The sequence below is a fragment of the Trichoderma harzianum genome, assembly GCF_003025095.1.
Source record: "Trichoderma harzianum CBS 226.95 unplaced genomic scaffold M431scaffold_8, whole genome shotgun sequence".
Classification (NCBI taxonomy): domain Eukaryota; kingdom Fungi; phylum Ascomycota; class Sordariomycetes; order Hypocreales; family Hypocreaceae; genus Trichoderma; species Trichoderma harzianum.
Window position 1 is genome coordinate 1,051,817 of NW_020209256.1, and position 16,862 is coordinate 1,068,678.

Here is a 16,862-nt window from a genome sequence, read left to right on the forward strand (position 1 = left end):
GAAGGGGACGGGATGTCGAGCACAGACATGGCGCTGGCTGGGCGGGAGGGGAGTGTGTCTGCGTGTGCGTGTGTGTATGGTCACCGGTCCTTTTGTCATTCTGTTCATTTTGTTTTCATCTTTCTTGGTGTTTTGCCTTTAATCGAGATAGATGGATTGTATAGATGAAAGAAGATGCCGGCTGGATGGAAAAGGAAGGATAAAAGGAAAAACACACAACCACATGCCAAAGCCAACGAGAACAAAGCAACTCCGTGTGTACCACCACCAAGAGGTCCGGATAAGAACAAAGAAATGGACAAAGAAATGGCAGGCCGCCCACATCGAAAAACTAGACACTAGAGCCTTTTCCCGGAGGCAAAGCATCAACTCAAAAGCACAAGCTGCATTAGCGGAAACGGCACGTCCTTTTCGGGCCACCGTTTGTTCCCTCGCGACTTGAATGGTTGGTTGGGGAGTTGTTGGGCAGCTTCAGCTGTCTGTGTCAAAGAAGGATTCCGGAATCGATTCGTGATGGAGGGTGGCCGCGTCTTGTGCTCGAATCGAGCCGTCACGGGTGCGAGACATGCCACAGCTCAAGGGCGATTGGGCGGGTGACAGTTTTCCTTTTGAAAGCTTTCTTGTCAATTTCCCTTTTCCGCTCTCCGTTTTTGACTCGAAATCCGGGCTAAAACTGAGAGCCCTTACAGTATGTAGGACTGTGTGGCTCACAAGTTTCGGAGTGGGTTTTGGAAAGCCACCCCCAACTTTGTGTCAATCAAAAGAGCGATCCCCGGCTCTTTGGGGAGACCGCCATTTCGGAGGAGGGAACCATTTACCGCCGTTTTGCTTTTTTTGCGTTGTTCGCAAATGGATCCCATCCCTGCCGCCGCGCCGCAGTGGGACGGCGAAATGAAAAGGAAATCAAGCTTGTTAAATTGGCGGTGCAGGCATTCCCGTTCCCCGGCAAATAGTATCGCTGCAAGTCCAAGGGTTCCAGACACAAGGCGGTAAATTAACATGCGCGTGCTATCGAATTTTAACAGTAGCAGTAGCAACAACTCAGACACGCAACGCATGCCTTCGTTACGTGTCCCCGCAGCAAGCAAGGCTTTCCGCAGCTGAAAAGAGGCGAACCAGCGCATCAGCTGTGAAGTGCGTGCCGCGTGGCAAAAGGATCATTGATGCTTCAGGCTCTACGAGTTGCGGTTTACAGTAGGTATAGCCGGGGCTCGGGCCTCGGGAAACGGGGTTGGGCACTGAGAGGGAAGGGAGCAATGGAGGGAAAAAAGAGGAATAAAAGGAATAAAGACAAAACGCCACCGTCCGAAAAGTCGGAGAGCCCAACTCCGTTTTCTCTTTTGTCCCTTGCTGGCCGCACTCCTTCGTTGGGTCCGTGTCTCACCCCTCCCCCCCTTTATTTGGCAGCTGCGTTTTTTTCTCTTCTCTTTCAGTTACTCGTATAGTTGTCCAGATGTCTGTAAATGAGATGCTTTCATTGACTTGTCCCGATGGAGAAAACAGAGCAAGAACAAAGAGTCCGAATCGAGAGGCTGTGCGTGTCAGTATGTCTTCACTCGGACACTATTTTCGATCAAAGAGGCAAAACAAAGGCGGCTTCAAGGCTCGATTTAGATTTCCCAGCAGAGCACAGCAAACTTGATCAACCAGAAAACCTGCCTTGGTAGCGCCGTAGCACAGCCGTGGGTCATCCTGACATGCTCGAAACATCATCACCCCTTTCCGGATGGTCCCGGCCAAGACACACCCCCCCCCGTCCTTTTTCTTACTGCGACACCCACCCCAGGCTAGGGCAAGGGAGGGAGGCGAGGCTCTTCGGTGGGACGCAGCTAGTTTCTTGGCTCTGACTCGAGCGCCGGGGCCGAGGAGCGGCCATCGAGGACTCGACTATAATGCTCCCTAATTCCCCCAGACTTTTGGATTTTGTGCTTTCTCCAGATTCACAAACATCGTTTATACCATCACGTCGAAAACAACATACCATAATCAGATTACACGACTCACAGCAGGATCAGGATCCTCTTGACGAACAACAACAAATAATCAATACCACTATCCATATATACCCTTATCTCACTCACACCTTGTACTCCCACCAAACGCACTCGCGGCCCGAATCACATAACACGAACAAACTATCTACTTTTGCGCGTCGACGCGAGGGAAATCAAACAAAACCCACCACCTATCCGAGACGTCTTATCTCTCCCTCTCCCAACAACCACCGCCAACAATCTCAAACAGCGCTGGTCGCGTCAACTCCACACAAATATCCAGCCATGTCTCCCAAGCAGTCAGACTCATACTACCACCTACAAACCATGGAGCCTTCCGCCCACGAGCTTGACCTCAACGTCCAGGCGTGGATCCAGCCCATCATCATCGAGGACGAGGACCTCATGTTTGGCGGAAAGCCGCTGAGCGCCTGGTACGAGGAGGACCGCTCGCGAAGCACCAGCAGCAACAGCAGCGACGATGGCAACCAGAGCCCCTACGAGGAGGAGGAGCGCCGAGGACGAGAGCGCACGAGGAGACACTACCACGACGGCAAGGCGCTGAAGAAGACTCACCGAAAGTGAACCAACTATACTCTCTTCACTACTACACGACCTTGACCTGTCTTTGGGTAACGTGGGATGGAGTGCCTGCTTGATGCATGGCTTCCATCCTGCGTGTATGGCTTCTCTTTAACTAGATGCAAGCTATACCCTACACACATCATCATCTCCGCCCACTCGACCTCGACATCCATAACCATCATCACTTCCATCCTCCTCATCTCTATCACGACTACGCCGGCCTTTCTTTCATCATAACATACCCAGCTACAACATTCATCGCTTTAGACCATCATCGACTGCGGGAAAGAGAAAAGAATATCATTTTTTCCAATCATTCGGCTACCTCATCATAACGGGTTTACACTGGCGTTTTATCATCATTTATCTCCATCATTTTTTTTTTCCATCACCATGGACTTCATTCACTGGTTGCATCGGGAGCGCGGGCTTGAACTTTCAATATTTTCTTCCAACAAACACATTTCTGGCCGGTGTGGGTGCATCGCCAGAAGGGGTTCAAATCCAATCGGGCTTTCACATGGTTTCGGCGACTGACTTCGCTGTTGGTTGTTTCTTATACCCCATGGGAAAATATGGATGGTGTCTTTTTTTACTGGCTGTTTATTACTTTTACGGGATTTATTGTAGAACAATATCTTTTGGTTACAACTTATTATTTTTACGATGGAAAGGATAATGCGATATGGGGATGGGGAGGTCGTGGGGGGCAGGGGATTATACCCAAAGTCTCGAAACAACTGAATGGCAGGAATACCATAACAATATAACAAATGCAATAACAAATTCTAAAAAAACACACAAAAATGACTCTTCAATGACATGTGCGTGACAGTGACACTGACAGTGACATTGGAGTGTTGAATCATGGCTGCCTGGATGGAGCATTTTGTGGTGCCATGTGGCTGGCCCCAAGTGTTACGCCACGCGGGTTACCCTACCAAGTCATGATTGTCACTCTTTTTATTCTCGCTCCCTTTTTCGCTCTCTTTTTTTGGAGATCGGACCGTAGTTTCGGGGATGAGCGCGCGTCCTTGCCGCCGATGATAGGAGGAAGAATTTGTGTGTTGCGTTGATTATGGTTGTTGAGATGATTCATGGCAAGTTTCTACTAAGATGCACGCGATATGGAGGATACGCTCACCGAATACCCTACATATGTATGATGCGCACACGTATCTTTTTACTTGACGTAATACAGTCGCCAATAATACGCAGGCAAAAAAAGTCGAATGGCCTCATTCTTACGGGTTATTTCAGCTTCTTCAGCTCGTAAATTCCTGTGCCGCTTCAGCGCGTCTTCAGCCGTCCCCATCCCCAAAACCATGTGAATGTGTGCCACCCCCAAAGGTTTGTAACTAACATTAAGCTAAACTCCAACACGACACCGGAACGGCGACCGAAACAGAAAAATTGAACGGCGAATAAAGATACAAAAGACCTCCGAATTGGGGGAGGCAAACCGGCCTCTCGGGACAAGAATTCGGCTTTTCAAGAAGACAAAGTAATCGCCGCTGGGCCTGGGGTAGAAAAGGACAAGCAGAGCAAGCCAGACCGAGGGAAAGAGAAAAAAAATTTTCTTTGTGGCTTTTTGTTTTTTGGGCTCTTTGGTTTGCTCGTTCGTTTTCTTGCCGTTTTTGAACAAAGGGGCGCCCCGGTGAATGAAGCGGGATGGGGGGAAAAAATCGAAAAGGTGTGAGTGGGTTGTACAGTACGTGGGCAAAACTGGCGTAAAGGAGGTGTGGGATGGCTTCTTCTTTTATTTTGTCCCTTTTTGACAGCGGGTTATTCCATTTGGCAACCCGTTTTGTGGCTTTTGCAGTTTACGAGACTAACCATCAGTTGTACGTTGTGGATAAGTGTTTGTCCGGGGAAGAGGGTTGGTTTCGTTGAATCTTCGTGATAGATGGCTCGTGTTGTTTCTTGTCGCATCGTATCGCATCGTATCGGCTTCTAATAATAGTGTTTATCCCGTATTACTCGTACTTCTAATAGCATATCATTGCAAGATAGAGAAAGGTATAGTTATCCAACTCTCTCAATTGGCATCTCTCTCTCTTTCGTGTTTCTTTGCTCCGGCAGTTGAGACGCATCTACCGCGGGTGCACACGTGTCGATGCAACCCCGTACTGCTCCTCTGCCCAAAGACCCCATTGATACAGTACCATGTTGACAAGGTGCCTCGCATGAGTGCATGTAAGTAGTATTCATGCACGCCGTAATCCAGCTGGCAATACATAATAAGGGGGGCCACATGCGTGGAACATTTGTATCTTCCAGAAGCAAGTTCTGTCGTTGTTCCATGCGGGCATGAGCATGGCATGGCTTCACGCCCTGTATGCGTGGCAGCCCAAAAACGGGGGGATTCAGCTGACCCTTTTTCCATCTTGGCCCTGCTCTCAATGCGTTGCTGCGTTGGCAGAAGTGACGGGGATCTTTATGGGGGATTGTGGGTTTATATTGGGGACTGCCATCCTGTTTACATGTGAGTGGTGATGGCGGTGAAGGGGGCATTTGGCTTGCTGGCGGTGCAGGACAGTGCCGGGACTGTAGCCTTTCTGTCAGTTTGGGACATTCCGGTTGGCCAATTGATGTGCTCTGTCTCCGTATGAAAGACGGAGATGTGGCTGATTCTGCTGCATTGGATATGTAGACTGATGCTGGCGAGGCTGCCGTATTGACTTGGGTGTTCCGTTTCATTGTAGAAACGGTGTAGATGCTGACATGTGCACTTGGACACTCGAATGACTGCAAGAGCATTCCCGAAAAGGATAAACATCACGTTTTCATTGCTCGAGTAAACTATTCCAAGATTATTTGGGATTTTTTTTTTTTTAATAAACGCTGTCTGGTTTGTCTATGGCCAACTTGTTAAAGTAGTCCCCAAAATACTCGTAGGCAATCCTGATCGTGAAACTGCATCAAAGACAAGTAGATGCCAACATTTGCTTCTACAGAACGCCGTAAACGCCAAAACCTCCATCAGATTACCCTACAATTCGACCTTTCTTTGTAAAATAAGCCCCAAGTCTTACCAAACTTCTCATAACCGCTTACTCACACCAAGAGAACTCGTAATCACCCCAAGGCACAGATGCGCTAGTGCAGCAATGCCCCGAGCTAGAGTAAGACATCCCGAGGAACATTTGACGGGCCAGCCCGGACACGGCGTGCTTTTTAGTTGGCTAATGGCCGTTAAGCTCAAGAGATCGTCTCTCGTCGAGACTCCACCGCACAGCCTTGTGCTCATAATAGAGAGGCATTTTAGCTATCTTATGTCGTGTTGGTTATATATGTTTGTCCAGGTTGTATTTAAGTGATCAAAACATGTGCTGAGCAGTCCTTTATCATTGCCATATATGGCATAGAGAAACTGGGACCAGTGCTTCGAGTGCCGAGTCTTTCCGACGGCCGCTTGCATGCCGTGTCTGCCCCTTGAAGTCTACCCAGTTCACGATGGCTTCATATACAAACCTAGCTCAGGCGTGAAAAGCGCATGAAAATGCTCCGTTAGCAGGCTGCTTATATCCTGATTTCCAACCCGTCCCGCCAGACTCACGCCCGCTATAGGAAAAAAGCGTCGCCCGGCGTGTCTCGATTGTACCTAGCGGATGCATCAACACGGCTCGCGATATTAACAAGTGAGGAGTTCCGGCGGTTTATAACTTCGTATAAACATATTCCGCGGCCAAATGCCCCCTTTCCCGCGCAAAGAGCAAAGAAAAAGTATATGTTACTCAGCATTGTTGCATTGACCACTGTTAAACGGGACCAAGCATCGTGGGGCCTGCAGGGGAAAAGGCAACAATCATATTTCCCGAATAGTATAATGTCTCCTACGGCGGCCCGTAGTGAAAAGAGCCAATGGGAATTAGACGTGAATCGAGATGAAGATGTCAAACTTGAGGGAATCTCAATATATAAAAGGATCATGAATGTTCAATGAAATAGAACCTTTACTCAGGACAGAAGCATTGGCTGGATAGGAATACACCTATTCCCCCGACAAACTCAGTAGCACTCGAGCATCTTTGCAACACTTCAAGATGAAGACTTCTCTTCTTCTTGGCTCTTTCGGGCTGCTGTCCAAAGCAGCTGCGGCAAATGCTCCAGTCGCAAAGCCTTTCACAGTCAATCTTTCTTCACGGGTGCCTCACATGCTTGATCTTATTCAGAGGACCGTTCTTCCTGCAGCAGAGCTCCCAGCCGCCCATGCAAACCTGAATATGAGCTTGACAACGGGAATCCCACTTTCTACGCTCAAGAGTCTGCAAAATGAATGGTTGACTAGCTTCAACTGGACAAAGGAACAAGAGCAGATAAACACGTATGGATAAAGCAGCATGAATACATTCACAGGCTGACTCAAGTACATAGATATAACCACTTTACGGTTCAAATAGGAGCTCAAAATGTCCATTTTATCCACGAAAAGTCCAAAGATCCCAACGCTATTCCTCTCATCCTGCTCCACGGCTGGCCGGGCTCGTTCCTGGAAATGACACACCTCGTCGACCAGCTCAAAAGCAACTCCAGCCAGCCATTCCACATCGTGGTGCCATCCCTCCCCGGCTTCGGCTTCTCCTCTCCCGCACCCAATGGCTGGGAAATTTCCGACACGGCAACCTTGTTCAACACGCTCATGACGCAGGTGCTGGGGTACAAGACGTATGCCGTGCACGGAACGGACTGGGGCAGCGGCGTGGCGTTTGACATGTACGATCAGTTCAACACGACGGTCAAGGCGGTGCACTTTGCGTTTTTGCCCTTTTTTGCGCTGACGCCGGAGCAATTGGCGGCGCAGGGCATTGCGCTTGCGGCGGACGAGATTGAGTTGGAAGATAGGGCCATGGACTTTGAGAACTCGGGCACGGGCTACTATATTGAACAGACAACTGAAGTATGTCATCTCTCTCTGAGGCACGGTTAAATGCTTGTGAAACAAGACAAATGGCTAACAATGTGTTTCTAGGTTAATACGATTGGCCTTGCTTTGTACGATAACCCCGTCGGGCAGCTGGCATGGCTTGCTGAAAAGTTTGTCATCTGTAAGTGCGCCCTCATCAAGGGGTCAAGCTCCTCACCCCGGTCATTGATGCAATAAATCCAAAGGGTAATGCTAACACTGCAACAGGGTCCGACCCACGACGAGGCACCGGCCCGTCCTTTATGACGAACAATGAGATTCTCAGGCACGTGTCCTTGTACTATCTGACGCAGACGTTCGACTCCGCCGCCTTTGTCTACGCCCAGAATCCCGACGGCTTCTCGCACACTTACCGAACCGCCAGAAGCAAGCAGCCTCTGCTGTACACTAACTTTCAGTACAACATTCTGTTTTATCCGGAGAAGCTGGTGGCGACGATTGGCAACCTGGTCTACTACAACAGTGAGTCTAACTACATGTATCGGAGACAGTGCGATATAATGTGATGCTAATGAATTGAATCCCTGCAACTAGAAGTGCAATTCGGCGGCCACTTCCCCGGCGTGGACAACCCGGCAGCGCTGGCCAGCGACATTCGACTGATTGGAAAATACTTCAAGCCGTAAATGCAAATTCCGGGCGCTTCCCGGAGGCCGGGTTACATTCGGAGCTGACAACCCCGCTTCGTGCCGGGGTGGGCTTAATTAGATGCATATTTCGGAGTCCGTAGCAAAGGAACGGGCTTGATCCGATGTGGGAATGTCTGTCCGTCTTGTTTAGATGAATCAATGGTATTACTATTAGATTGGCTGTCTTGGCAGTATCTACTGGTATTAAAGAAAGATACATGCTGTGTGTATGCTGTAACATGTACGCATGCTTTAGATGATTCCAATACCTTTGACCACCATCGTGTAAAACGGTTAATCGTAGTAGCGCCTCTTCTTGTATCATCCTTTTGCGCTGAATGTTTCCATTTTCCATCAATCTAAATTCCATTCTCTCTCGTTCCCGCCGTCTTGTGCGCCATCCAAGATTCCTTTTTCGTTACTTTCACACTTCAACACTTCACCACACTAGATACTCTGCCTCTCTGCTGTCTTCTTGGCCTCGAACTCTACGATCAACGAACCATTCACGAATCTCCCCTCACATCTAAATCATTCAATATGAGCATCGGAGCCGCAACCAACGGCACTACAGGTCTTCCTGTCCCGAGCCACAACGCGCATGCTACAGCTACAGCTACAGCTACAACATCGCCCTACCAACACATCGCCGACTTCATCTCCAATGTTGGCAAGTTCAAAATGTATTTTGATATCTGAAATCCACAGGAAAACGGTCTCTTGCTCATCCAAAATAGCATCGAATCAACACTAAGAGAGGGCGAGCAGTTTGCCAACGCCTTTTTCGATACTGGTATTTTCAGCCCCGCCTTTGCGCATTGTCTATTCTTCCACTTACACGCGACCAGAGACCAAGATCAAGATGTACGGCTTCCTCTCTGTCCTAATTACTTGATACAACCGACAGCTAAAGCCATTTATAGTGCCACCGCGCTGTCTGAGTTTGGTGTTGACTACATTGAGTTGACTTCACCATGCGCTTCTCCAGCCAGCCGTGCTGATTGCGAGGCCATCTGCAAGCTTGGCCTCAAGGTACGCCATCTGCCACGTCTACTCTCATCTGTGCCGTTATTGACCTCTTTCGTAGGCCAAGATCCTTACTCGTTAGTTGGACCAATTGCCATGTCCTCTGTTCTCTCAATCGATTCATCATATTGACTATGCTCACTTAGACACCCGATGCACCCTGGAGGATGCAAAGATCGGTACGTCGTGGCCCACCAACAGTAATTGTACTAATACTAACTCTCTATAGCTTGTGACTGTGGTGTTGACGGTGTCGACGTCGTCATTGGAACATCCAGCTTCCTCCGGGAGCACTCACATGGCAAGGACATGGCCGCCATCACCAAGCAGGCCTTGGAGGTCGTCAACTACATCAAGAGGTAATTCGACTTAACTCTTGGCCACTATTGACTCTCATGCTAACGTTGCTTTTAGCCGAGGTGTCGAAGTCCGATTTTCCAGCGAAGACTCATTCAGGTGCGTTTATCCTTATGGCTCGGAGAGACATCACGAACCTACCGAACCAAGACATGACGACTAACATTGGCTTAGGAGCAAGTAATCCCCAGTGACCTCGCAGGAACACGATATTGACCCAATGTAGGTGATCTCGTCGATCTTTTGAGCCTATACAGAGCCGTCGACAACGCCGGCGTCCACCGGGTGGGTATTGCAGATACTGTGTACGTATCGTCCTCATTACAACTGATCTATAGACGACTACTGACTCATTCACAGTGGCTGTGCCTCACCGAGACAAGTCTATGATCTCGTTCGAACTCTTCGCGGAGTTGTCAAGTGCGATATTGAGTGTCACTTGTAAGTCATGCCTGAGATTGGTTTTACTAGGAGATGTAGACTAACGTAAAGTAGCCACGATGACACAAGCTGGTAAAGCATACCTCTCACCCTCACAACTAGTTCAAAGCTATATGGACGCTAATTTTGCTCAAGTGCTGTTGCCAACGCTTACTCTGCTCTCGAGGCTGGTGCTACTCGTAAGTTATCCTTGATGACCACACTCCCCACATCTATTGTTGGGGGAAGTTGATGATTCTACTGTTTTGCTGGTAATATTTTGCTGACACTCTTGCTAGACATCGATACCAGTGTTCTGGGTATTGGTAAGCATAACGTCTTGAAACTGTCACTTAAGATCTAGTTTCCCCTAACCCCGACGGCAGGTGAGAGAAACGGGATTGCTCCTCTCGGAGCTTTCCTTGCGAGAATGATTGTGGCGGCTCCGGAATACGTCAAGCGCAAGTACGACCTTCATCGTCTCAAGGACATTGAGAACATTGTTGCCGAGGCTGTTCACAGTAAGTCACCCTGTATCTGGATTGGAGTCGGCATACTCACCACGTAACTAGTTAACGTGCCCTTTAACAACCCGGTTACCGGCTTCTGTGCCTTTACCCACAAGGCTGGTATCCACAGCAAGGCTATTGTAAGTGTCGTTCCTCGATAGAAAATGGTGCTTGCATACTGACCTTATTTCTCTATAGCTGAATTCACCTTCGTGAGTTTTCCTCAAGAGCTACATCAACTTCATGATGCAAGTTCAGTTCATCATTGCCTACAGAGAACTAATAAACACATAGAACATATGAGATCATCAACCCCGAGGATTTCGGCATGAGCAGATGTGCGTTTTCACGACACTTCCAAGTATTTATCAATATTTTGAGACTAATTGTTCACAGATGTTCACTTTGCCCATCGTTTGACCGGATGGAACTCAATCAAGAGCCGAGTCGAGCAGCTGGGACTTCACATGACTGATGCTCAAGTCAAGTTACTGTAAGTTGCTTCCTCTTTAACCCCTAGGAAGCTAGGTATTAACTATGTATCAGAACAACCAAGATCAAGGCCATGGCGGATGTACGTCCCCTGGCCATTGACGATGCGGACTCTATCATCAGAGCATTCCACCTTGATCTTCAAGAGAGGGATACCGTCGAGACCTGGAAGAACTAGGTGTTGGAAAAATGAACCTGGATATAACGAAGAATGTCTGTATTCCAAATTTGGCGTTAGATAAAAGGTTTGGGGTGAATTTGACTTGTTTCCACTGGACTTGCAACATTGCTCATTGTGCTGTTCGCTGCTTTCCGTTGATTCACCAATCCCAGACCTTACTAATGTTGGAAAGAACATACATAGATATACTTTACAGACAAACCTTATTAGCGAACATACTTAAACAACATCCTGTAACGTTAGTTAGTCTATTCCTTACAATAACAACTCATTACGTTTGTCCACCTATTTCTTTCATAATAACAACTATAACAGAAATGCTATTCTTAACTATTCACGGATCGTACATTTCCAAAGCCGCTTTAAGCGCTTTAGACGACCCTGTGTTCCTTTTTCTTGAGTCTGTTGTTGGTTTAGCCTTTTGCTTTCTTGAATAAGCGGAATACGGCTGTTGTAGCGGGAACTAAGAGCCGAGTCTGAGCCGGGGCCGGCAATGTAATAAACCCCGCCCTTTCAAGAACAGCTTCCCGTCCTCCTTGTGTCTCTTTGTCAATTCAAGACAAGGATACAGCATCTCTAATAAAAGTGTATTTTTATTTCATAGGGTATGAATTTGATAGCAAGAAAAAAGAAAACAGTAAAAGGAAAGTGTTGAAATGCATGTGGTTGTGTGCAGTTGTGATGTTGGGATACCTGCGTTCAGTGTAGGGTGTCTGCGGTTACGATACCTAGGTAAGCATAACAGACTTGATGCCTCATATCACCAGTTCTAATAGCTGTTAGTTTGCATTCGACATTCGCAATCGTAAAAGATGGTGTACAAATCGCGCATGATGTCGGAGAAGGAATTGCTTTGGTCCTTGTTCCTGAGGGGCCTCGTATTGTTCAGGGCGTCTCTCTATTCAGACATCTGTTGCGCTAGAATACGCAACTTATACGCACTTAGCCCAGCCCTTGGTAGCATCCTCGGCAAGATACAACCTTGCACCTAGAGTCTTAAAAGCGATAGATAGGTCGTTGATAAGAGTGAGCCATCGAGGCTAACCATTATGCATCCAAGTCCAGTAAGTCTTTGCGAGCCCCAGAACTTGAACTATATCCTGCTATTCTACTTTGGTATATTCCGGCTATTTATCACAACAGGGGTATGCGGTGAAGATCCCTATTTCAGCATGAGCTTGTGCACCATCACTTTGCCTACCTTATAAAGCAACAGCTCATTGCTGAAATCATGCAAGCTTGGAAAAGCAAAAAGACCAAGAAACGAAGAGCAAGCAGCAAAAGAAGCTTAAAAATAGCACCAAAGATAACGACCCCGGACTGCCGTCTGCCGAGGCGGAGACAAAAGTTCTCTGCCGACGGACTTTGTCGTATCTGCCGACTGACATCTAATTGCGGAGATGCCTGTCTGTATGGTGTGCGTTGTTGCAGGAATTGCGATGGGATACGAAGTTGTAGCCAGCCGGATGGCACGGGGCCTCGTATCTGGAGGGGAGGAAAGTTCCTCGTATTCCCGATACAACGATTGGGCCTTTCTCAAATGAGTAGATGCATTGTCATCAGACACGATGATACCTCGATGATTGGTCGATGATCGGGGACATTTGGTAATTTGAGCGAGGGGGAGAAGTCGTGAGTTTGCGATCCGCGGTCTTCTGGCCGTCCTTGTATATAAATGGCCATACATCACCTCGAATCTTGATTAACGGGCTTCGAAGCAGGCCCTTCGTCCCAAAGACCCTTGAGTTGTCAACTCTCGAGTCTCTCCCTGTGCAGAGTTGAAGCAATGAAGTTCAATGCTGCCCTGGGCCTGCTGGCCCTTGTCGGAGGAGCATCGTCTTCGCTGACCATCACACCAAACACCAACAAGAACCCGCTGGTGTCGAACCAAAACACAACCGTGGTCCCCAACACGTTCATCGTCGAGCTGCAGCCAGACTTCCACCCTGACCTCCAGCCCAAGGAGCGGTTTGCAAAGACAGCGCCAGGGGCCAAGCCCGGATACCGCGTTCGCCAGCAGTACAACAGCACCGACTTCTTCTACGGCGTATCGGTGTCGTTTAATACGCACGTCGACCTCGGCACGCTGCGTCAAAGTACCGGCGTCAAGAATGCCTGGAAAGTCGCCATTGTGCCCCGGCCGGAGCCATATCACTTGCGGGGGGCTCCGAAAATCAGCCAGGGGACATCCTTGCCGAATCTCAGAGGCAGTGCCAAGGTCAACCAGCCGCTGGCCATGAGCAACGTGCAGAAGCTGCACGACCAAGGTATCAAGGGCAAAGGCGTGCAGGTGGCTATTATCGACACTGGAGTTGACTATCGCCATCCAGCACTGGGCGGCGGGTTCGGACGAGGACACAAGATTGCCCTGGGATATGACTTTGTAGGTGACGATTATGACGGTAGCAACACTCCTGTGCCGGATCCAGACCCCCTGGCAACATGTGTGGATGGTGGACACGGCACTCACACTGCCGGTAAGTCAAAGTGTTACATGTCATAACTGTAAATGAAGGGTGACGAACCGGGTCAGAGCGTTGGGCAAGCTAACGAAATAACGTTATTCTAGGCATCGTGGGCATGGAGGATCCCGATAATGTGGGATTCGGCCTCGTCGGCGTCGCTCCCGAAGCAACCTTGGCATCCTACCGCGTCTTTGGCTGTGAGGGAAGCACTAGCAATGAGCTTATAGTGTCGGCCTTTCTCAAGGCTGCGCAGGATGGAGCGGATGTTGTGTCTATATCGATCGGCGGGTACGATATCTGGGAGGAGATCAACCCGTTTGATGAAGTCATCACCAGACTGACCAACCACGGCGTGGCCGTTGTTGCTGCCATTGGGAATTTTGGAACCGCCGGAGTGTTCTCGACTGCTGCGCCGGGCATATCCACTAATGCCTTGTCTGTGGGATCGATTGAGAATGAAGTCTATCCGACGGTTTATACGGCCCACGATGACAAGCACAAGGCTATCGACTATGTTTCTGTGTTTCCCGCAACTAGTCTGGGTCGTGTCGAGGTCTACCAGCTGGGAACCGGTTTAGACGTCCCAATCGATGCCAACGTCTCCAGCGGATGCTACGAGCCTGCCTGGGATGCTCTGGCTGCGGCCTCTGTTGACTGGAACAATACCATCTTGTTAGTGTCGTGGGTTAGCTGGTGCGGCACGAACTGGGGGACGGCCGTGGACTTGGGAGCTCAAGCAATCCTGGCGTATCAACCCGAGGAGTTGCTCATTGTCGTGGACGAGCCCGAGGATCCAACGACTCTTCTATACTTGGACTACAACAACTCACGGCAAATCGTCAACAATCTGGCTCAGCTGCCCGCTGGTCAGAAATACTACCTCACCTTTGACGGCAAGAAGCCCAGCTCTGCTGCAGACCCGCTGGGGAGGACGCCCGATGACTTCTCCAGCTTTGGCCCGACGGTTGAAATGTCACTGGCTCCGAAGGTCTCGGCACCGGGAGGAACCATCCTGGCTACATGGCCACTGGAAGCCGGCGGATATGCTGTGCTGTCAGGGACTTCGATGGCCACCCCCTTTGCCGCAGGAAGTCTGGCATTGCTCAAGTCTCAGCAGCCGCATCTATCCGTCGCGGAACTGTATGCACGGCTTATGACCACCGCCGGCCCTGTCAACGAACCCAACTCCAAGCAGATTGCTTCTACAGCTCGCCAAGGAGGAGGCCTCATCGACGTCTATGCGGCTGTCAAGGCGGATACAGTCATCAGTCCATCTGAGCTCAGCCTGCACGATTCGGAAACGCCGGCGCCTCGGAATATCACCATCACGAACCAGTCCAAGTCGAGGAAGAAGTACTCTTTCCAGCACAGCCCGGGGTCTTTCTACCGCGTCTACTATAATTATCTGACCGGCAACACAGACTACAACGGCGGCAGTGAGGTCATTCCTCTCGACGTCCCTGCCTCTGCCAGCTTCTCGCAGTCATCCCTGACTCTGGGGCCGGGCCAGTCTGCTACGGTCCAGGTCCAGATCAAGCCGCAGCACGATGACTGGCCGTGGTCCTTGCCCGTGTATGGCGGCTTCGTAAAGATTATCTCTGACGATGCAGCTTATTCGATTCCATACATTGGCGTGCCATACAACCGCACCGAAGTTGGCCCTATCATGCACAACGTGACAACCCAGCTGCCGTATGACTCTCCAGGCATCTTGAAGCTGCCGGCAAACGACCTCTTCCTGGCCGACGGACAGATCCCAACGCCCAACATTGACTCGTACAACTGGTCGACAGACCCGTCCAAGTCATTCATCCCCGTCTTCCGGGTGGATGTGCTGCTGCCCTCGCGCTTCATCCGCTTCGACCTGGTGCCCGCCAACGTCTCCTTCGTGCCCTCCATCTACGGCTTCGACCCAGATGTCCACATCGACTACAAGCCCCCTTCGCAGGCCATTCTACCCGGCTTTCTCGGCGTACCCACATATGGCCAGTTGTTCTCAATCACTGTCGATGATGCGCCTGCCAACAGCCCCACGCTGTCGCAGCCCTTGATTAACCACTTCTTCGCTCAGGCCCTTCTGCTTCCTACGCTGACAAACGATGACAACGTGTCGTACAACATCTCGTCTGGAGATTACCGGCCGCTTCTCCGGGCGTTGAGGTGGAATGGTAACGAGGCTAACCCCGACGACTACGAATCCTGGCTGGGGCCAGTTATTCGGGCGGACATTCCGAGCGACGAGTTTCCTACCGACACATAAGGGCATTTGCTTCTTCGGGATATTTTTGCGTTACTCGGGATTTGAAAAAAAAAAAAGACCAAAAAAGTAATAGTCAAGTAGTTCCAGTCTTTGGGTGAGTGGCGACGGCAAGCGGAGTGGGATATGGCTTCGGCCTTTTGCGGCACTCGGCGGGCATTTCGGATTCGGTTTCGCGATCATGACTAAGAACCACAGCGGTCGGCGATGACTATACCTGACAGAGGCATAATAGTCGTTAGATAGTCATAAATATGTCTGACCAACTCCGAGTTGTGGTCTCTTCCCTTGCAATCTCCGAACACCTAGTTTGCGTGAAAACTGATAGACAGCCGCGCTAAACCTGCTAAACAAGTGTTGAGCTTTGTCGGTCTGTGCCCGACCCCTGTCTGAATGTTTGGCCCAGTGAGGCAAGTTGAAGAGAGGATGAGAGGGTTCTTTTGTTGTTTAATAATCACGTTTTAACTGACCAAGGCAATAAGCCACCGTAATCCATAGTGGTTCCATTCGTAATTGATATTAAGGAGGCCGCAAGGTTGCGTAGGGCTGCTCTTTTTGTGCCCAATGCAACGCAAAGAATGCTTGTAGTAGTTTAGTCTGATCGACGACCCTTCTCCCGTGCCATCTCCCGAAGACTGGTTGCTTCTCATGGCCAACTCGGACGAACTGTTGCACCTGAGTCGCCGGCCACCGGCCAATTAGCCGGGGTAAAAGAGACAGTTTGTGTCTGACTGGTCCAATTCAGGATCCAAGGTTCTGACCTGAGTTGACGGTCTTATTAGTCTCTATGCAAGTGCCAAGTGCCCACGACTTTGGCTCATTGGAGGCAAAACTGGTGCCAGTCTAGCGGGAGGATTTGCTTACAGGTATCGGTTCCCCAAAATACATATATACACGTATGAAAAGATATGGCACTGGAAAGAGCAGGGATCGGGTTGCCTTCCGCCTTTATTTGGGGGAGCGAGTTGAACAAGGATTTCAAATCCTCTTTGCTGTCTCAGTTGAGATGCTTTGGCCAAC

General features: G+C 49.6%; 5 protein-coding genes across 5 annotated transcripts; 4 read left to right on the plus strand and 1 right to left on the minus strand.

Moving 5' to 3' along the window:
* Nucleotides 1-2,279: 2,279 nt before the first annotated feature.
* M431DRAFT_88576 (hypothetical protein) lies at nt 2,280-2,579 on the plus strand (the record flags this gene model as incomplete). The annotated part of the gene is made up of 1 exon (XM_024923924.1): nt 2,280-2,579. One exon carries the CDS (start codon nt 2,280-2,282, stop codon nt 2,577-2,579), a length of 300 nt encoding a protein of 99 aa, XP_024773052.1.
* Nucleotides 2,580-4,634: 2,055 nt separating this feature from the next.
* On the minus strand, nt 4,635-5,317 carry M431DRAFT_556608 (hypothetical protein; the record flags this gene model as incomplete). The annotated part of the gene is made up of 2 exons (XM_024921453.1): nt 4,795-5,317; nt 4,635-4,716 (listed from the first exon to the last, which is right to left on the minus strand). Coding segments are annotated over exons 1-2 (567 nt in total), but the record flags the coding sequence as incomplete, so codon positions are not given.
* Nucleotides 5,318-6,625: 1,308 nt separating this feature from the next.
* M431DRAFT_483522 (hypothetical protein) lies at nt 6,626-8,132 on the plus strand (the record flags this gene model as incomplete). The annotated part of the gene is made up of 5 exons (XM_024916128.1): nt 6,626-6,906; nt 6,957-7,479; nt 7,552-7,627; nt 7,714-7,968; nt 8,041-8,132. 5 exons carry the CDS (start codon nt 6,626-6,628, stop codon nt 8,130-8,132), a joined length of 1,227 nt encoding a protein of 408 aa, XP_024773054.1.
* Nucleotides 8,133-8,675: 543 nt separating this feature from the next.
* M431DRAFT_6915 (hypothetical protein) lies at nt 8,676-11,117 on the plus strand (the record flags this gene model as incomplete). The annotated part of the gene is made up of 19 exons (XM_024921780.1): nt 8,676-8,818; nt 8,873-8,928; nt 8,984-8,999; nt 9,059-9,167; nt 9,223-9,238; nt 9,308-9,340; nt 9,391-9,520; nt 9,576-9,617; nt 9,776-9,823; nt 9,879-9,959; nt 10,014-10,031; nt 10,095-10,138; nt 10,238-10,264; nt 10,325-10,459; nt 10,511-10,587; nt 10,646-10,659; nt 10,742-10,785; nt 10,844-10,940; nt 10,994-11,117. 19 exons carry the CDS (start codon nt 8,676-8,678, stop codon nt 11,115-11,117), a joined length of 1,254 nt encoding a protein of 417 aa, XP_024773055.1.
* A 1,789-nt stretch (nt 11,118-12,906) lies between these two features.
* Nucleotides 12,907-15,845, plus strand: M431DRAFT_89506 (hypothetical protein; the record flags this gene model as incomplete). Its single annotated transcript, XM_024924035.1, has 2 exons — nt 12,907-13,597; nt 13,690-15,845. 2 exons carry the CDS (start codon nt 12,907-12,909, stop codon nt 15,843-15,845), a joined length of 2,847 nt encoding a protein of 948 aa, XP_024773056.1.
* Between the last annotated feature and the right edge of the window lie 1,017 nt (nt 15,846-16,862).